At 43.3% G+C, this 22,053-nt stretch overlaps 1 protein-coding gene across 1 annotated transcript in view; it reads right to left on the reverse strand.

Moving 5' to 3' along the window:
- Nucleotides 1-3,601, reverse strand: part of LOC135710936 (roundabout homolog 1-like) — a 376,781-nt gene extending 373,180 nt beyond the window's left edge. The window contains exon 1 of the mRNA XM_065233660.1: nt 1,594-3,601. Coding sequence (XP_065089732.1) covers nt 1,594-1,676 — 83 coding nt within the window. The 5' untranslated portion in view covers nt 1,677-3,601. The remainder of the gene's footprint in view (nt 1-1,593) is intronic.
- Nucleotides 3,602-22,053: the final 18,452 nt, after the last annotated feature.

A 22,053-nucleotide genomic window follows, 5' to 3' on the forward strand; every position in this document is an offset into this window, starting at 1 on the left:
AATATAATGTTTGTTCACTGCTATGCGCACTGTTTGATTTGATTTGCTATGGAAGTTTGACAGATAAAATGAGGGGTTGGTGGATTTAACAATGTTTCGAGGGGTGCATCGATTAGCTTGGGACCGAAGATAGTACCAGAGCTGAGCCAAAAAGTTGAGTATGTTTCTTCGGGACCTTCTGGTCTTCGAGTCACCTATATGGTGTTATCACAACCATCTGACGTGACTTCAGCAGAATCCAACCACCAAAGCAACAACATTGCAGCAAATGTATCATTTTGGTTTAAGCCTTGCTATCGCAACCATTTGACGAACCGATCATCATCGACATCGTCGATGGGATTAAATTGCCAATTTCCATTGGCTGTCTGAAAGCAGTTTGCATTGAAGAAGATGAACCACCACCGGAGCAAAAAATAAATAAAATTAGCTAAATTGAACAGTAGAGAAACAGTGGTGGGTGGACAGCACCATCCACCACGTACTTTGGAGTACTCCCCATCCCCAGATAAAATGCACCATAGAAAAAAAAATTGCCCCTCCTTAACAAGATTCCTGTGCACGCTAGTGTTTGCAAGCTGCCTTAGCGAGAAATTTTCAGCAAGTTAACCATCAATGTCTTTTACATATAAATTATAAAGAAGGGGGCTCAAACATGAGCCCTGGAGGAAACCCATGTAACTCATTCGTGAAGTTGGTCACCGAAAAAATTGACCCAAAAAAAAAACAAGTTGCTTTGATGGAATTTGATTAAAAGGGATCTTCACGAGTATTTATTCAACCGTAGTTTAGCAAAATAAAATAAAATGCCACAGGCCCCTCTTAGGCCCCCTCTAGATACATTTTCTAGCTTCGCCAATGAAAAACATTCACTAACACCACCAGTCAGCACTAAAGATAAACCTCCTTTCCGAAATAAAAATCGTAAACAAATAGAATAATTTTTATCTTACCCATCGTAATGAACTCGAAAAAGGCATTAACCAACAGCAAATCAACTTTGTTGGTGAATTTATTGAAATATTCATTAAAATACTAAAATAAAAATACTGAAAAACTCAGCAAAAAAAAATGTAAACAAATAAATTACTAAAAAAGACAGCACTTCTTTAACTGACTTAAACGGTAATTTTTGACAGTTCAGAGATTCTGCGATTTACGTTAAAGTAAAAACCTCTGGGTGCGACTTCGGTAATCCAAACTCTGTGTGCATAAAGTCTCGTTGAATTAATTCAAGCAGATTAATATTTACCCACAAAAAACCTCCAGAAATCCCAACCGTCTAGCCTTGGGCCTTCCCAGGAATGAATATATCTCTCCCTCCTCTCTGGCTGAAGTGTATCCCCAGTCAAGCAGGTGTTTAGTATGGCAATCTGACCCGCCCTCGATTCATTTTCACTTTAAACCCGAAAACCAGAAATGCCACCCGGTCTCGAGCAGCACCCGAAAATTGTCGAAAGAACCCTTCCTTAACCAGTGACCGCAGCTCGTTCCTCTTCCTATTCGGAAAGAAAAGCTCTCCGGAGAAATGCTGTGAACACCAGGATGCCTGCCTGCATGCAAGCGGAAAATACAGGAAATTAGATACGGTACCTTGTTCTTGTTGCCGGTGCTAGTACTGCTGCTAGTCCGGATGTTCCACTACTGCTGCTGCTCGAGATGATGATACCACACATATGAGCTGCTCTGCACCGGAATCTCCGCAACACAGAAAAACAGACGAAATTTAATTATTATTCCAGTTTTGTTGTTATACCCGGTACCGGGGTGGGAGCACTGATTCCGACCACTCCAACAGCAGAAGCAGCAGCAGCATTTCTTGGATCCCGCACACCTAGGATTTGAGAGCCAGATTGCGGCACCGCATCTGGCTTCTGCGGGGTAATTGAAGCTGGCGCTTTTTTCCAATTGTGATACCCTTCGGTGGGACGCAGTGAAAAATTTTTCCACCCCACTGCAGGCCGGCTGGTTGGTGGGGGATTTCGTTATCCAGCTATAAATCTTTCAGGTATTTTTCCAGTCGATTTAGTCGGAATGCTGTCTGGGTGAGTCGCACTAAATCACGCACTATGACTGCTATACTTGCCACCCGGAAAAACATCTATATTTGAAATCTGGCTCAACTTTCAACACAATCGCTTGGGAACATGTCCGCTGGATTTTTTTTCCCTTCTAGCAACAGACAAATTCAATTACTAGAACCAATTTCCGGTGCACTTTTTACCCCCGGTTTCACTTTATTTTTTCACATGTATTCGATTCGCTCTCTTCAGCTAGGTGATGTTTATTTGCTTTGCCTCACACTTACTCGGTATGGTTTATTTTCGTAGTTGTAGAGGGAGAAGTTTTGATGGGAAATCGGTTTTCAAAAAATATTTGGTAATTGATTTCTCTTCCGTGGGGGAAAATCGGTTTTCTCACTTCACTATCACTGGGATTTTTTTTTGCACCTCCCTCGATGGAGCGTGGGTGTGTGAAAACGCTGCGCTGTGTTTGCATTCGAGTAGGGCAGTGCAAATATTTCGTCTAAATTGCTGTGTTCACAAATTTCCGGTCTACGCGAGAGCAAAACTCAATTATCAGCTTCACTCAGTCAGGTTCTATTTTTTTTTTACTCTGTGGCTCCACCAAGGATGCCAGCAATCTCCCTGACCCAAAGCGTTTTTCCACTCACTTAAGCTGCACGTCTACGTCGTCGTTGGAGACGACGTCGACGTTGAGGAAGAAAAATGAGCGGCTTTCCTTCAATTTTTCCGTCTTGTTGGTGCCCTTTCGATGCTCTGCTTTCCGGAGGGTAGATGATACACCGAGAATTAGTCCCTTGTGGGTCGTTCCGAAACCGACCTGTACCGAGTCCAACTCAGCCTTAATTAAAATGTCGTCTCTGTCGGAATTAATCCATAAATTTATTCCGACATGTTCAACTCGTGGGATAATGCTGACCACTGACCACCACTATCATGTGATAATCATTCACGATTTTTCACGACCCTGCACTGAAATCACACCCACCCACCACTCACAGCTTAAATGGCCTGTGAAATGTCGAATTTGTATAACATCCTTCGCACGAGTAGCCAAACTGCTCCTCCTTTGTAATGCTAATGCCTCAGCACCTGATTTCCACGTTATAAAAAGCACGTGCCGCACAGTTCACTTCAACGCGCCGCACTGCCCCGTAGTCCTTTGGGTATTCTCACTCCCAATTCGCCTCCTTCTCTACACTCTTCACCTCGCGTAATCCTCGACAAAAAAAAAACTTATCTCTGCACTAAATCACCAACAACAACCGCCAAAAAAGAGCGCAGTTTATGGCACTGTTGACAGGGTCCAGTGAGACGTATTCATAATTAGGAGACCACCGCGTCGATAGGCCTACAGCGCTGCAACCCCGCACGATAACTATCCACGCATTTCATTACTCTCTCGCCACGCATAAATCACATACACATCGCACGCTCAACTCAACGCGCCTTGACTTATTCCCGGAAAACCGTTTTTTATTATCCTGGGCACAAACTGCCTTCGCCTCCTTTTCCCAACGAGAGAGGACAAACACACCGTTCGATCGACCGTCGCTCGACAGCTGCACAGCACTGTATTCTACACCGAAACGATTGCCACTCGCTACGAGACTGAAGTGGTCTAGCCGGAGTGCGATGCTGTTTATGCCATTTCCTCGGGTTGACCTGCTGAGTGCCGGAACGAAAGACTGTTGCGGCACGCGAACGGGGGAACTCACTCTCAAATCAGTTGACTGAACGGGGGTGGTGGCGTGGGAAACTCCGGTACGAGTTGTGATTGTTTTCGGAGCTGTGGCAGTGATATCTCACTAGTGCGGCAACAGGGGGGGATGGCGGGGGAGTAATGATGATGATGCATCTGTTTTGACGCGTCAACTGCTCTGCTCAGCTGGTGGATTTTTGGGTGTTTCACGAGATCTGCAGCATGCGAAAAGGAACGAGTGCTTCCGTGAGCATGGATTTTGGATCCGAACAGTGGATGCAAACGAGTGAGCCTTGACTATGGGCCCATGGGTGGGTAATTTGGAAAAACAATTGTGCTTAAGGGGTCAAGCCTCTACAAAGCCTTCATAATGATGTTCCAAGAGCTACAGCAAAGTCCAGAACTTTGGAAAAGTTTGTAGATCCTTAAGCGTCAATTGCGAAAACATCAATGCAGATCCATGAATTTCAAGATCATGTTGTGAACTTATATGAAGATCAGAGAGCCTCATGATAGCTCCAGTATCATCAAGAAAATGTCAGGAGCCTCACAAGAACGTCAAGAGACAAGTTCAGAGCTAAGAGAGCGCTGAAAAAGTTCTAAGTACTTCAGCGCAAATCTATTAATGTTCGGAAGATTGTGGATATAATGAAAATTGCTCGTAAAGGGTGATACGGTCAAAATTTGGTCAAGGGAAAACGCGTGTAAATCGGTGAAATCGTTTATATAAAAAATCAAATTAAATTTCTTTTTCAAGTTCAATTAGTATAAAATTCAGGAAAAATATTCAGTTAGGCTTCCGCTTTTCCAAATCCGAATTGCCGGGCCTTACGCTTGACCCCTGCCATCAGATTTTGAACAGCCACCTTGTCCACCTTCTTCGCCGCAGAAAGCCAGTTTGCCTTGAACTGCTGCTCGCCCTAAGCAGTTTTTTTGGTCTTCTTTATGTTCCGCTTGACAATAGCCCAGTATTTCTCAATTGGGCGGAGCTCTGGCATGTTGGGAGGGTTCTTGTCCTTGGGAACCACCTGCACGTTGTTGGCGGCGTACCACTCCATGGCTCGTTTTTTGGCTCGATGCACGGTTGTAGACGATACACCCAGCTTATTTGCGGCATCTCGGAGAGAGAGGTTAGGGTTTCGCTTGAAACTACCGGCAACTCTCTTTGTCGTCTCAGCGGCTTCCGGTTTTCGATTTCCCCCCGATCCAGACTTATTGGCTGTCGACAAACGTTCCCCAAACACTTTAATTACATTTGTAACGGTTGATTTGGCAACTTTTAGCGATTTTGCCAACTTTGCGTGCGAGTAGCTCGGATTTTCGCAATGCGCGAGCAAAATTTTGATACGCTGCTCTTCTTGCTTGGACGGCATTTTGACAACTGAAAAGTGAATTCCAAAATCAAAATAGGAGCAACATTCCACACACACACACCTTCAAAATGAGGGGTGTTCAGGTTTTTGACGTAGGACTACGTCTTTGATTTCTATATGGGGGTACACTTTGTGAAAACCGAAAATGGAACATGTAACAAATTAAGAAAGATTTTGAACGTTTATAACTCAGCTGCCCCTGGTCCAATTTCAATAATTTTATCACCAATCGATCAGAAATATAGCTACGCATTGATAATAATGCTTCCGAATGTTGATTTTCAACAAGAAACTATTGAAAAACTGGTAAATGTCCAGCATTGTCCAAAAGCGTCGAATTAACTAACAAATCCACCAATTACCTACATGCATATGCTGCTTCCCCAGCACAGTCGTCAGAGAGTAGTAAGTAGACGAAACAAGTCGAAGTGGCATTCGCCTTTGATCCTCGGGCGCGTGCGAATAGGGAGGATGGAATTGCGTAATATTTTGCACACTCATCGCCATATTCAGAACCTTACGCAAATTCTTCGAGATAACCACCATCCGTCGTTTGGCTCGCCGTGGCGGTGTCTGACGTATCTCCGGTCTGATTTACGAGGTGTGCTGAAGGTGTTCCTGAAAAATGAGATCTGTGATGCTGTCACGCACTCTGTTTGGTTTCGGAGGTTAAATCATCACCAACATTGGAAACAAAACGGCTCTTTTCAGGGCCACCAAGCTTTTTACAGTAAAGAGTAGGAATAGAATTCATCTGCCTGCTTGTCCATATTCAGAACCACTGACCACACAAAATGCTCATGTAATCAAACTGGAAGCAGGGATACAAATTATTTTGATCAACCTTGATCAACTTTGAATCGCCACGGCCGGATATTTTCGATGGAAGAAGCAACAATCTAGCATCTAATTCGACGAAGACGGCAGGAAACATTTCTGGATCAACAATAGAATAGGGCCCATCAGCATTTGTAAACAAACCGTTCCAAAGCCTCACAAATCGAAGGCCGCTCACACAAACCAACACCAACATCTTGTAGGTAGAAGTTTTCCCCTATCCAATGATGGTGTTGGTTTGTGTGGGTGGCCTTCGCTTTGTGAGTAAAGGGCTTTGGAACGGTTTGTTTACAAATGCTGATGGGCTCTTTTCTTTTGTTGATCCAGATTTGTGAAGCCGAGTTATTTACGGAAGAGAGTGTCGATGAAGAGAATCGATCAATGTAGATAGGACCTATTGAAACCTATTGAGGCAGCTCCCAGAGATGTTATGCCTTAGAACATGCCGGTGGCGCTGACTGAGATTGGACCCAGGCCTGCTGGGGTGAGAGGTAATCACGCTAACCACCGGCGCTGATATCTATCACGGCGAATGAGAACGACCCAAATTTGAGTTTAGTTATCTCAGAAATAAGAAATAAAGTGCAGGAACTCAGCGATGAGTAAATTTGCCTCATGTTTTCCCAGGTTTTTCCAGGATTTTCCAGGGAAAAATTCCCGAATTTGAGAAAAGTAAAGATTGGATTCACTCAGTCTATTGGTACTACTCCGAGACTGAGTAAAATTTTCGTCAATTTCCTCATTTTCTGGCAGATCTTTTAGGTTTTCCACAGGAAACCATGAGACAAATTTACTCATCGCTGAGCTCCTACACTTTTGGCGATTATGAGTGAACTAATCTCAAATTTAGGTTGTTCTCATTCGCCGTGTACGCAAAAAGCAAATAGCCAATGTCGCTACTTGATAGCAAACTACTCATAATGGGAGGAGTCTTTGTAGCTTTTATACCACTTGGTTGCACATCATTCTGCTTTAACTTAAAAAGATATAAAGCAGCGCTGCTGTCTGGTATCAGCTCATTTTCGCTTCGGACGGCGTGGTCAGCAATAGCAGCAGTAGGAAGGTGGCTAGTCCACTTTTCTATAACCAACAAGCAACACTTGACTGGTCGTGGCAAAGGAGGTGCCAAGCGTCATCGCAAATTCTTCGTGATAACCACCATCCATCGTCTGGCTCGCCGTGGCAGTGTCTGACGTATCTCCGGTCTGATCTACGAGGTGTGCTGAAGGTGTTCGTGGAAAATGAGGTCCGTGATGCTGTCACCTACACTAAACACGCCAAGCGTAAGTGGCAATGGATGTCCTCTTCAATAAAACGGCCCTTTTCAGGGCCATCAAGCTTACATCAGTAAAGAGTTGGAATAGAATTTATCTGTGCTTGTTTGTCCATATTCAGAACCGCAAGCCCCCAACGACCACACAAACTTGGAAGCAGGGGTGCAAGTGATTTTGATTGATTCTCGTAATCAACTTTTTTTTTGAAAAAGATCACTACAAATTTGGTACGCCTACAATTCAAAAATGGAAAGAGTTGAGATAATAGATATTTGATCAATTAAAAGAACTTAATGCTCTTCACATTTATTCCGTCCACTAGCGGTCCTACGTCAAGCTTCCGTTCGTGCCCCTAGGCACAAACCCTTCTACTTTTTAAATGCAAAATTGAAAGAAATACGTCAAGTTGATGTTGACCAAATTTTGACCGTATCACCTTTTATATTATGTTTTCGTCGCGGTTTTCCAAATTTTATCTGAAGATGATTTGCCAGTTTTGAACATCGATAAGTTTTTTGAAGAAAAGTTTTTCTTTTTATGGCCGAAAGAAGGTTTTTTCCAAGTGCATTTATGACCGGTATTCCGATTCCAAGTAGAGTCAGATTCAAAAAACAAATTAATATCCAATTTTGTGCAAGATTAGCTTGTGAGACCACCGAAGTTATTCAATCAGTTTTACCACTATTTGATCCGGAAAACAACCAGCAAAATGGAGTGGCTGTTCGGTAAGAAAATGTCTCCGGACGAGATTATGCACAAGAACCAGCGAGCTCTTAATAAAGCGATGCGGGATTTGGATCGGGAGAAGATGAAAATGGAACAGCAGGAAAAGAAGATCATCGACGACATCAAAAAGCTGGCCAAAGAAAATCAGATGGATGCGGTCAAGATTATGACTAAGGATCTGGTCTGGACGCGACGGACTGAACATAACCACGAGCAATTACGAGGGTCTGCAACCAAAGCCCGATAAACAAGGAGCGGATGCATTCAACGAAATTTTTAAGCGCAAAAGAATCATTACTAACAAAGGAGAAAATTCGGTAAGATCCTTCCATTGCATTATTTTATTAATCCTTCCACTCCTGTAGATTCAAGAAATGTTCCCATTCATTTCCAAGAATCATCTTTGCGGCAAATACAACGCAGTAGGCCTGGCCGTATTGATGTTTATATCATATCTCAGATATGCTGTAAACATCAATTAGACAAGAAAAATTATTAGACCTCATCTAACCTAATCATTTTCCAGGATACTTTCTCGTCCTGGCTGCGTTTGTATTAGATTTTATTAGATTAGATTAGATTAAATTAGATTAGATTAGATTAAGTTAGATCAGATTAGGAAGATTGTGGACATAATCTCTTGAAAGCATCCTGGAAAATGATATATATACCCACATCATTTTTCTTGTCTATTTGATATATGTTTCACATCGAAGATGCATCACACATATCAAAACGGTCAGGCCTACTCTGCAGCATTTAAGAGGCAAGATGATTCAGAAAACATCGGGCCATCGAAGATTTAAACACGATGCTTCAGAATCCAATAAATGGATGAAACATGGACATCTCGTACCGTACGTTCCGATTTTGGTAATTATATGATTGTTGGTCGTTGAAAGCATCAAAGCTAGAAAGGTTAAGTGATGCTCCATTTTCTTCTGACGGTTTGGGCATGAGCACTAACTCTTGTCCTAGCCAGGGTTCTGCATTTTCGAAACAAATAAAAGAAAATGAATTCTCCGCAGAATCGCTTCATTTCGAGCAATATTATTTCCGTGTAAGTCATCGTGTTTCTTGTTATCGAGTCACGATGAACATTCCTCTTTTCAAACATGAATGGACTATCACTTGTTTCGTTCGTCAAGTGCTTCAGTTCATTTCATTTGAAGCAAAGACTTGTTTCAATTGACGCAATGAATGACTCGAAAACTGCTTCCTTCGTTTTTTCCACATTCACTTCAGTTCGGGGCTCATTCGACTTGTCACGACCTGACGACGCAGGCATCAAAACATAGTATCCGGATAGTATCCGCACACTATCGGCGGCCGATAGGGATGACATCCAGATTGTATGTAGTAATAATATATTATTTAATATTAAACGAAAATTAAATTAACGAGACTATTCTGGAGTCCCAGATGGCAGCCATCGGGGTCAGGGAAAGTCTCAAATACCCTACAATATGGGTATTTGCGGAACGGGAACGACGCGAAGGTGCTGAAAATCGATATTCCACGTTATTTTGAAGTCCAAACTGGTGGCCATCGGGTTTCAGAAGAAGTGTCAAATACTCTTAAGGGTCCTGTGCTCCACCAGCGGTGCAGAGGGCCAACGTCAGATTCCTATCGACTTGCTTAATTTCCTTACTGAGGCTCCGCCGCCATGAGCCCCTGGGTCTGCCTCTGCTGCGATGTCCTGCCGGATTCCAATCCAGCGCTGGCTTGCAGATTTCGTTTCCGCCCCGTCGAAGTGTGTGGCCGACCCACCTCCACTTTCGCACTCGAATTTCTGTTGCTATCGGCTTCTGATGACACCGACGATGGAGCTCGGCATTCGAGATCCAGTTGTGAGGCCACCAGGCACGAATTATATACCGCAGGCATCGGTTGATGAAGACCTGCAGCTTTTGAGTGTTCTCCGCTGATACACACCACGTCTCGCTGGCGTATAACAACACAGATTTCACGTTCGAGTTGAAAATTCGGATTTTGGTGCGTTGACTTATCTGGTTGGACCTCCATACGTTTCGTAAACTCGCAAAGGCAGCCCTAGCCTTCTTGATTTGTGCACCTATGTCGCACCGCCGTCCGACGCTATTTGGCTGCCAAGATATTGGAAACTTTCGACCTTCTCCACTGCTTGCACCGCTACCGTAAAGTTGGAAGGGTTGCCCGTGTTGATATCCAACGATTTGGTCTTGTTGACGTTGATGGTGAGACCCGCCGCAGAGGAGCGTTCGGCTAGGTCATTGAGCTTACTCTGCATATCAGAACGCCGTTGTGCTAGTAGAGCAACATCATCAGCCAAATCGAAGTCGTTGAGATGCTTCATGGTGATAGGCTGCCAAAGCAGCCCACGGTTCGGTTCACGGTCAATTGCACCTACCATGATCTCGTCGATTACGATGAGAAACAGTAGCGGTGATAGTATACATCCTTGTCTCACACCAGCGACTACCCGGATAGGCTCGGACAAGGCTCCGTTATGCAGAACTCTGCACGTGAAAGCCTCATACTGCGCTTCGATGAGGTTAACGATTTTATCCGGGACTCCCTTGCGTCTCAGGGCGCCCCACAGATTCTCGTGATTGAGACGGTCGAAAGCTTTTTCGTAGTCAATGAATACCAAATAATGGGACTCTTGGAATTCATTGACCTGCTCCAGGATGATGCGGAGCGTGACAATATGGTCCACACAAGATCTTCCGGCACGGAATCCTGCCTGCTGCCGTCGGAGAGTCGCGTCGATCTTCTCCTGTATCCGATTCAGGATAACTTTGCACAGAACTTTGAGAACAATACACAGTAACATGATGCCTCGCCAGTTGTCGCAAATAGTCAGATCCTCCTTCTTTGGGACCTTCACTAAGATGCCCTGCATCCAGTCGGCCGGAAAAGTCGCGGTGTCCCAGATATTACAGAAAAGTTTGATGCAACATTTGTGCGGATAGCATGGGGTCAGCTTTGAGCATCTCTGCTGATATGCGATCGACCCCTGGAGCCTTGTTGGATTTCATGCTTCGGATAGCTGCTTCAATCTCCTGCAGTGATGGGGCCTCGGAATTGACGCGAGTGATGCGCCGCACCCTAGGCGGATCATGCCGAGATGTTGATGGCTGGTTGGCCGTCGAAACTTGAAGAAGTTATTCGAAGTGCTCAAACCAGCGTTTCAGATGGTCAGTGGGGTCGGTAAGCAATTGTCCAGTCGTGTCCTTCACTGGCATCCTCGGGTTCATCCTTGCTCCACTCAGCCGTCGTGAGATATCGTAGAGGAGGCGTATATCGCCAGTGTTTGCGGCTTTCTCCCCTTCGTCGGCCAGGGAGTTCACCCACGCTCGCTTGTCCCGTCTGCAAGAGCGCTTGACTTCCTTCTCTAGAGCCGAGTACCGTTGACGGGCTTCGTTCTTGGCTCCTCTGGTTCTCGCCCGCTCTATCGCGGCTTTTGCTTCTCTACGCTCCTCAATCTTCCGCCAGGTTTCATCTGTCAAATACCCTAAAATAAAATCGATACCCGACGCCATTTTGGAATTCAAGGTAGTGGCCACTGGTTTTATGAAGTGTCAAATACCCTAAGCTTTGGTTATTTTCGGAACGGAAACAACGCGTAGATGCCAAAAATCGATATCCGACGCTATGTTGGAATCCAATATGGCGGCCATCAGGATTCAGAGAAAGTCAAATATCCTACAATATGGGTATTTTCGGAACGGGGACGACGCGTAGATGCCGAAAATCGATATTCGACGCCATTTTGGGATCCAGATGGTAGCCATCAAGTTTCATAAAACGTGTCAAATACCCTAAGACATGAGTATTTTCGGAATGAAGACAACGCGTGGCTTCCGAAAATCGTATCTGATGCTATTTTGGACTCCAATATGGCGGCCATAGGGTTTCAGATCAAGTGTCAAATACCCTACAATATGGTTATTATCGGAACAGGGATAACGAGTAGATGCCGAAAATCGATATTAGATACCACTTTGGAATCCATCGGGTTTCACAAAAAGTGTCAAATACCCTAAGATCTGGGTATTTTCGGGACGAGGACGACGCGTAGATGCTGAAAATTGATATTCGATGCCATGTGATGCGATGGCTATTTGACACTTCTTCTAAAATCAGAGCCACCATCCTGAATTTCAAGATGACGTTGAAAATCGATTTCGGGCTTCTATATTTCAGCCCGATTCCAAAAAAAAAAAACAAGGAGGTGGCACCCAAATATGTACTAATAACAAGTAGCCGTAGCGAGCATAGGCGTGGGCCTACGCTCTGGGCCCGCTTAGGTTGATATTTGATCACGTTTTTATGCTGCCTACGTGGCCCTTGAAAAAATCCGCATTGATCGGTATTTGACAGTTTTTCACATTTCTTGGATGTAAAGACGGCGTGACAGCAATTTTCGCCATCTACGTCTCATCCCCATTCTGAAAAGAATCATTTTTTAGGATATTTGATACTTTTACGCAAATCGGAAGCCGCGGATATCGTTTTCCGGCTTCTAGACGTTGCCCTGATCCAAAAAATCCGTTTGTATGGGTATTTAATAGAATTTACAACTTTTTCTCAAACCGGAAGCCGACATCCTGGATTTCAAAATGGCGTCGGATATTGCTTTACAATCTGCAGACGACACCTAACTTTGGGGCCTCCCTTAGCTCAGTTGGTAAAGGCGCAGCTACAAAGCAAGACCATGCTGGAGGTGGCTGGGTTTGATTCCCGGTCCGGTCTAGGAATTTTTCGACTTTCCTGGGCATAGAATTACGATTGGACTTGCCACACAATTATACCAATGCAAAATGGTACAGGCATCGAAAGCTCTCAATTAATAACTGTGGAAGTGTATCTAGAACACCAAGTTGAGAGAACACTAATATGCGATATGCAATAAGCTTGAAATGCGAAGAAGAAGAAGAAGACGTCACCTCGATTTCAAAAATACCGTTTTGATGCGTGGACGGCATCAGTATTTCCCATTTTTTCTGAAATAGGAAGCTGTCATATTGGATTTCAAAAAAGAGTCGGATATCAATTTCTAGGATATAAATTTCTGATCTCTAGACGCCATCCCGATTCCAAAAATACCTATATTGTTAGTTTTTCCACTTTATCTGGCGTTGCATATCAATTTTCGATCTGTAGACATCATACTGATTACAAAAATACCAATATTGATGTGAATTTGACTGTATTTCCACTTTTTCGTTAATCGGAAGCCACCATCTTCGATTTCAAAATGACGTCGGATATCGATTTTCATCCTCTGGACATCATCCCGTTTCCAAAAATACCATTATTGATAAGTATTTGACAGCATTTCCCACTTTTTCTTAAGCTGGATGCCACCATCTTGGATTTCAAAATGGCGTCGCATATCAATTTTTGATCTCTAGACGTTACTCCGATTCAAAAAATACCCATATTGATGGGTACACAAACCACCCGACAATGATAAATTTGACATCCACGTGCACAGATCTATGCACATACGCTAAATGAACCGAGTGAACTATCAACAAATGTCATAAAAACTGCACGAATTTGGACCGAACAGCTTCGCTTCAATGCAAAAGTAAGTTTATTTGACAATGAAAGAAGAATTGAACACGAGTCAAGCCAAAACAAACAGCATGAAAACTGATCGAACATGGTTCTGTTGATGTTGACGGGGTACTGCTCGAAGAGAAGACAGAATGACTTTCAATTGAAAGTGATGGTTGACAGCTTCATCGTCGCTAGACGATTTTCGATTGAAAGTGACTTTGTGGGGCCCTGGTCCTAGCCTTTTATGTCTTATGGCTATAGCACCATTACTCGCTTTCTGAAAAGAGAAGAGGGAAAGGAAAAGGAGAAGGACAAAGGGAAAAGGATTATGTGAACTCTATGAACATAAACAATATTTTTGATTTGAAATATACAATATAGAAATGCATAACGGCGCGGCGATCACTACTCGAGTCATGAGTAATCTGTTTGAGTGATCTGTATATTACTAACCTTTGCTTAGAGTTTTCAGATTGATTTAATACTAGGAATACACTTATTTCACTGTACTTTTAATAAGAATAAAAAGTAAATACTGAATGAATCCTTAATCCTCAATGACCTTTAATGGTTTTAATCAAATTGTAAACACGGTTGCAGAAGATCAGAATCATATAACCTTAGAACATGCAATCTTTACCACTCTTGCAATCCATCAACCGTCAGCAGTGTCATTTACCCTATAAACAGCCTTCTCAAATCGCCCAAACACTCATTCTCCGGCATTCACCTCGTGCCACTCACCTCAGAGAGCCTTCTTTCTCTCAAATATCCTCGTTATCCTCGTCGGGCTGTCATGCGCACCACAGTCGGAGTCACGTTTTTGTGCCGAATTATCCGTTTTTCCCGGGAGCACTCACGTCGAAGCATATCATCATTCGATGGTACCTAGCAGTGAGCTTCCGCACTCGTCAACCAGAAGAAGGTCCATCGCCCATCATCATCGTGGACGCCTACCCACCTACCAACTTGGACTTGGGTGCTCTGTCAATGCGGCTATATGAATGAATGAAGTAACAAATCCAAAGAGTGAACGGCTGAAAGTGATATGCAGTGTGTGGAAGGTGGAGGATACTGCTAAGCTTTACTTCCTCCTCATCGCTCCGCTGGCCGCAATCTTCTTCCAACGAGCCTCTACCAAAAGCTCTTGTAGAGTTCTGTCAAAATAACGATTAAAACATGATTGTCTTTGGGTATCCTCCCTTCTTTGGTAGGTCCATCCCTTTTTTCCGACTGACAGACTGATGGGTTGATTGTTTGTTGGCACAAAAACGAGGGTGGAATAATTTTAGAACCGGTTAGAAAAAGCGAACCATTCAACTGTAAATGAAGCCCATTCACAGTCCTAGTCATTGCAGATGAGTACTTTTCGAGGATTCAAAAATGATACTTTTCCTCCCGTCTCGGACAGCAAGCAGCAACATTGAGACTCGCAACCTCAAATTGGTTGTTTCGGGATAAGAACTTTACTTTGACGGCAAGGACGAAGCGGCTGAAGGATCCAAGTGCTTGCTCAAGTGGTGGTAATATTGTCACAATAAAAGCAACTCGAGCTAGGATGACTCAATGACTCAATGACTGACGATGACGACGTTAATGACGGACGACGGCGGTGGCGGCATTTGAATTCTTCGCCTGGACTGGAATATAAATTTGTTGATGTTTTGTTGCTATTTCCAAATGACCTCATTTTCTATCTTGTCGACAGTTTTCGTGACTTGGCTTGCCGGGGAGCTTTCAAGTGGAACACAAGCACCCGGTAGTTTGGCTGGTGAGTTGAGTTGAATAAGACAATGCTTAGGAGGGGTGCGGTGGTGGTTTGGGTTATATGGCTGAGAAGGGGAGGGAGACGAGTCTGGAAGTGGAAAAGTTTCACTCTGGCTTCTAGTGGAGTTTTGCTGAGGCGTACCACATCACACAACAACAACAACAACAACAGCAGACATTGGCAATAACAATACCAAGAGCAGCAGCTGTGTTTTTCTTTCCTAATGAAGCTTTTAAGGCGCGGGAAAGTGGTCTATACTGAGCGGAAGGATGGGAGATTCTGACTGGGAGGGAAGAGCTGAGGTTTTAATGGTTGCGAACTGACTGTGAATAATCGAAACAGATTTTTGGTTTGAGGAAATTTGGTCCAGCTGGTAAGCCACGAATTTGTTGATTTCTTGCGGAGCAAATGTAGAACTGGTTAATGGCCAAGCTTAGAAGAAGCAGGCAATTAAAACTCGATTAAAAATCTCAAATTGTGGATACCTTTGGATGAGCGAAATGTTGATGAAATGAGAAAAACAGTGGGAAGGACAGATGATCAAAAGCCATTCGGGTATTTATAGGGAAAATAAATTTAACCAAAAAATAGTAAATTTGGCACGACAAAAAAAATTGTTCAACAATTAAATGTTTCAACATTAGTTATTTGAATTTAACTTAAAATCATCAAAAAGGTTTTACAGAAAAATTAATCAATATGGTCAAAGATACCAGGAGGACAAACTGATAATGCATTTCCATCATAAAAATCCCAAAATTTTAGCACTAATTTTGCTAGAATTAACTGTTTAATAGAAGTTCAAGTCTGTACTTAAATATCAGTACTTGACAATTGAAGTTGATTGAAGCAGGTTATGTAATCGTTGAAAAAAGCTCAAGCGCATTGTTTTTTTTTTTTTTTTATACCTCAAAATGGTGGTGACTACAAGGGAAAGAGCGTCCAACATAGCTCTGGTCTTCACAAGCTCCTACCTCACGCCTCCACGTGTCGGATGATGACAGCCAGTATCTGCCCATATATGTGTTGGTAGCGGGGTGTGGGCAATGTCATCACGATTAACCCATATCGTAATGATAGCAAGGCTGAGGAGGTGCGAATCGTCGAGCGTCTGTCCACCAGGAGGCGCGGCTCGAATAGCGTCTGTCTGGGATCCAGCGGCTGAAAAAGAAATGCTGTATTGTGTCAGCTAAATCCAAGATGGCAGCCCCATCTACACAATAACCCGAACGTCTGTCCACCAGGAGGTGTGGCTCAAACAGCAACGGCAACGAAATAAGGTCAATGAATGGAAACTCGGTTCTTAGAATGTCTTCTGGCTCGTGAACTGCAAAAGGTGAATGTGAGTGTGGCTGCTATTCAAGAAGTACGGTGGCTTAGATCTTGAGAACGTGAATTCATGGCGGTAGATCCTATCGCCAACACATCGTTCAAATACCATATCTACTACAGCGGTGGCGATAGAGCAGAACACGGAGTTGGTTTCGTAGTGATTGGGAAACAGATGAAGCGGGTTATGCGGTGGAAACCGGTTAGCGAGTACATCTGCGTTTTGAGGATTCGTGGCAAATTCTTCAATTACAGCTTGATCAACATCTACGCACCGACTAACGATAAATCCGATGACGTGAAGGACGCGTTTTATGAAAGCCTGGATAAAACTTATGATGAGATCCCTTAACACTACGTGAAGATTGTCATCGGAGATGCAAACGCGCAGGTCGGAAGAGAGGAATTCTTTCGCCCAATTATTGGAACAGAGAGCCTTCACTCTGCAACGAATGATAATGGCCTGAAGCTGATAAACTTCACTGCTGCTCGTGATATGGCCATCAGTAGCACCCACTTTGCACGCAAGGATATCCGAAAGCACACCTGGAGACACCCTAATGGCGAAACTTGCTCCCAGATCGACCACGTGCTGGTGGATGGTCGGCATTTCTCGGATGTCGTAGATGTCAGGACCTTCAGGGGTCCTAATATCGACTCGGATCACTACCTCGTTGTCGCGAAAATTCTAGCGCGTCTATCGACCGTTACGATTTCGAGAAACCGGAGATCGATGCGTTTCAATATCCAGCGTTTGACAGTAGATGGTGTTGCTGCAGAGTACCACCAGAAGCTAAATGAGCGGATAGCGGAAATCAACGTGAACGAGAATCTCAACAATCTGTGGGAAGCTGTCCACGGAGCGGTGAGCACAACAGCACGAGAGGTGATAGGTACAGCTCAGAGGCGCCCCCGGAACGGGTGGTTTGAAGAGGAGTGCCAGCGAGTGACAGAGGAAAAGAACTTCGCCAGAAGCCGGATGTTGGTGTCTGGTACCCGTCAGAACAGAGAGCGGTACAGGGTAACAAGGTCAGCCGAGAAACGAACCCATCGCAGTAAAAAAGAAAGGCAGTATGCGAAGGTTTTACGCAACTGTCAACGGCGTGAGGAGTAAGACAGCGCCGTCTCCCGCCATGTGCTATGACCGTGAAGGTAATCTGCTGACAGATAAAACGATGGGAGCTGCCAGGTGGAAGGAGTACTTCGAGACGTTGCTGAACGGAGAGAACGAGAGAGCATCTACAAACAGAACACACATCGCCGACGATGGTCCAGCTATGGAACCACCAACGCTAGAAGAGGTGAAAAAAGCGATACGAGAGCTGAAAAACAGTAAGGTTGCGGGGAATGACGAGCTCCCGGCCGAACTTCTCAAACACGGAAGTGAGCAGCTGCACCAGATGATCCACCGTATACTGCTCAATATATGGGAGGAGGAAGAATTGCCCTCTAGTTGGTTGAATGGTCTCGTTTGTCCCCTCTACAAAAAGGGACACAGACTGGAGTGCGCCAATTACAGAGGAATCACGCTTCTGGATTCGGCGTACAAAATATTATCACGTGTTCTGTTCAACAGATTGAGACCGCTTGAGGAATCCTTCGTCGGCGAATACCAGGCTGGTTTTCGTGAGGGTCGATCAACGACGGATCAAATGTTCACCCTGCGTCAAACCCTTGAGAAGTTTCGGGAATACAACTTGCAGACTCATCATCTGTTCATAGATTTCAAGGCAGCGTACGATTCAGTAAAGAGAAACGAGCTATGGCAGATAATTCAAGAAAACGGTTTTCCGAAGAAACTAATTAGGCTGATTCGTGCAACGCTGGATGGTTCGAAATCATGTGTACGGGTTGCAGACGAGATTTTGGCCTCGTTCGTGACCTTAGATGGGTTGAAGCAGGGAGATGCTCTTACGAACTTGCTATTCAACATCGCCCTCGAAGGAGCGATTAGGAGAGCTGGCGTGCAGAGGAACGGTACCATCATCACAAAGTCGCACATGTTCCTTGGTTTTGCGGACGACATCGACATCATCGGAATCGACCGTAGAGCAGTGGAAGAGGCGTTCGCGCCTTATAAGAGGGAGACAGCGAGGATTGGTCTCACGATAAATTCTACCAAAACGAAGTACATGGTCGCCGGTAGAAAGCGTGGGAGCAATAGTGGTGTTGGTAGTAAAGTGGTGCTAGATGGCGAAAAATTCGAAGTTGTGGACGAATTTTTTTATCTTGGTACGTTAGTGACGTGCGATAATGATGTTACCCGCGAGGTGAAAAGGCGTATTGCAGCCGCGAACAGGGCTTTCTACGGGTTGCGTAGCCAGCTGAAGTCCCGCAGCTTGCGTACGAAAACGAAATTTGCGCTGTCAAGACGTTGACTCTGCCGGTAGCCCTTTATGGCCACGAATCGTGGGCATTGAAAAAGGCCGATCGGAGAGCTTTCGGTGTCTTCGAGCGTAAAGTGATGCGAACAATACTCGGTGGTAAACTGGAAAATGGCATCTGGCGGCGTCGCATGAATCACGAGTTGCACCAAGCATATAACGGCATGGAAATTGTGAAGCTTATAAAACACGGCAGGCTACAGTGGGCTGGGCATGTGGCACGAATGCCGGAAGAGCGTCAAGCGAAGTCAATATTCAGCAGGGAACCCGGAAGAGGACGTCGGCTTCGGGGTAGACCACGCACGCGTTGGCTTTGTGCAGTTGAGGAGGACATTAGGTCCTTGAACGTCCAAGGCGACTGGAAGCGATTGGCTCAGGACCGAGACCAATGGAGACGGTTACTTCGTTCGGCGCAGATTTGAATTCAACGAGTCGTCGCCCATCAGGTACTTACCCAAGCAACACGGCTTGTCATAAAGAAGTTGAAAATACTTTGTTATGACTAACGTAAAGAATCACTAATACTTTAATATACATCATTTAATACATTTATACAACCTAAAAAGCGCAAGACGCGGAGCTTATACAACTAAATACTGGTCTTATAACATGTATTTTGGAAACATCATAAAAACCAGCGACAAAAAAAAAAACAATAAAAAAATCTTGAGCATGGGATTCGATCACTGGTCCTTGGCGTGGTAGACTTGTTTCTACCCAACTAGACCAACACCGCTTGATGAAAGGTTTGTTATAAGTATCTATCATGTTCTTGCCAATGGCATGAAAATTATTTTCTCGTTCAACACGCCTTCGATCCGTCATGAAGACGTTTTGTTAGTAGCAAAGCGTACATCTAATTGCCAGAATGTTATTTAAACGTATTTTCAACTCCTTATAAGACAAACTGCACATTTTCAGTTGTATTAATTTATGAGATGTCATAAAAAAGTATTTTCAACAAACCTCCGAATACCTCATAAGAAACTGTCAATCACGGCATGAAGAGACAGTCCGGCTCAATGGCACCGTCAATGTTTACGTCAATCAGGATTGATTTTGTATACGACAAGTTTTATAGTGGTATTAAAACAGTAAGATGCACGTTCAAATAACATTTTAAGATAAAAGCAAAAGAAAACTATTTTGGAAAATGTTGAATCGAAGAAGTATGAAGAAAACATCTTTAAACCTCATATATAACGTAGGATGTTTTCTGCATCTCTTATAATACATTTATAGAACAATCCATTCTAATTCTTTTTCAAAAGATGTTTTATGTGTTACTTGGGTAGGTTTTACCAACAAAACGAAAATGCTCCGTCCGGAATTAGTTCCACGGAATAATGCAAATAGAAAAAAGCATAGTGAAATCCTGTTTGACGACAATCAATTTAACAATATCGAGACATAATATTGATTGCTAATTACAAGAGGGAAGGAATAGGCAGTGCTTAGAATCTCGTTCCGTGCGTTTGGAATAGCGTAGTGATTCAAGCTATTAGCCAAAATCAGTTGCCCTATAGTGACTCATAAAACAATGACTCATGTCTCTCGGATACATGCAAATTTTTCGGTTTCTTTCTTCGAGGCTGAGTTTTCGTATATTTTTGTAAAGGAAAAGGATACGGCTGGTTTGATTCGTTGCTTCAAAGACGACACACTGGTGACAACCGAGGAGATAAGTGGTGAGTTAATATTTTAACCAACCTTTTTTTTTACATAGGTTGGTGGATGGAGGCGTTTGATGTGTCTCAAAAAGCATATGGTCTGGCGATAATGGATGGGTGTTGTGTTTGATCAAGCGTCTTGTTTGAGGATAATTGGTTAAATGTGATTTGGGCCAACGTAACTACAAGAAATCGTTGGAATAGAACTACAATTGATAATTTAATAAAAAATATCTGATCTGATAACATGCCCACAAAGAAGACAACATAGAACTATCGAATGAGAACTACAAAGTGCTTCTGAAATGCAGATAAACGCTATTTTTTTCATAACACCATTGAATATTGATTGGAAATGCGCAATCATAGATTGGTAGAGAAATGTTTTGTATGGTGAGTTTTAAAGTGAGTGCTTTATATGTAATGTCGATGGATTTCTACCTTAATAAGAAAATATGGGCGATGGTTGAAACCGTAAACCCGCTGATAACATACACGTGGTAGCACTTGAGCTTTGTGTTAAAATTGATTTGTTAAAAATAATTTTAAGACAACAAAAGAGGGCTGATAAACGGCATACCACTAGTAGACCTTAGCACCAATCAAAATTTTGGTGATAGCTGCGTGATGGCGTGGGCTTTCGTGGGCTGGCGTGGGTTAGTGTGTGGCTTATACAATGGTAATAGAAAAACTCGCTCAAATGAATACATGCAACATTTGGGTAGAAAAGCAGCACACCCCAGGAGATCTATCACTATATTTTTTCGAAGGGGGACCAAGGTTAAAATATCATATGCAAAATTGTCTCCTCCTTTTATGAAAAGCGGGGAGAAAGGTGAAAATTCCGTATAAAAAATTGCCTCCTCCTATTAAAGAAACGGGCGACCAAGGTTAAAATATCATAAGAAAAATTGTCTCCTCCTATTATGAAAAGGGGGGACTAAGGTTAATATATCATATGAAAAATTGTCTCCTCCTATTATGAGATGGGAATACCAACGTGAAAATATCATATGAAAAATTTCATTTCCAATTATAAGAAGTGGGGACCAAGGTTAAAATATCATATGAAAATTTTCATTTCCAATTATAAGAAGTGGGGACCAAGGTTAAAATATCATATGAAAAATTGTCTTCTCCTATTATGGAAGGGTGGGGGGGCAAGTTGAAGATATCATATGAAAAATTGTCTCCACCTATTATGAAAAAGGGGAACCAATGTTAAAATATCATTTGAAAAATTGTCTCCTCCTTTTATGAAAAGAGGGGATCAAGCTTAAAATATCATATGAACAATTGTCTTCTCCTATTATGAAAAGGGGGGTCCAAGGTAAAAATATCATATGAAAAATTGTCACCTCCTATTATGAAAATGGGGGACCAAGGTGAAAATATCACATGAAAAATTGTCTCCCA

The sequence above is a fragment of the Ochlerotatus camptorhynchus genome, unplaced genomic scaffold (assembly GCF_037179485.1).
Source record: "Ochlerotatus camptorhynchus isolate MF236.1 unplaced genomic scaffold, CSIRO-AGI_Acam_v1.1 ptg000406l, whole genome shotgun sequence".
NCBI lineage: Eukaryota > Metazoa > Arthropoda > Insecta > Diptera > Culicidae > Ochlerotatus > Ochlerotatus camptorhynchus.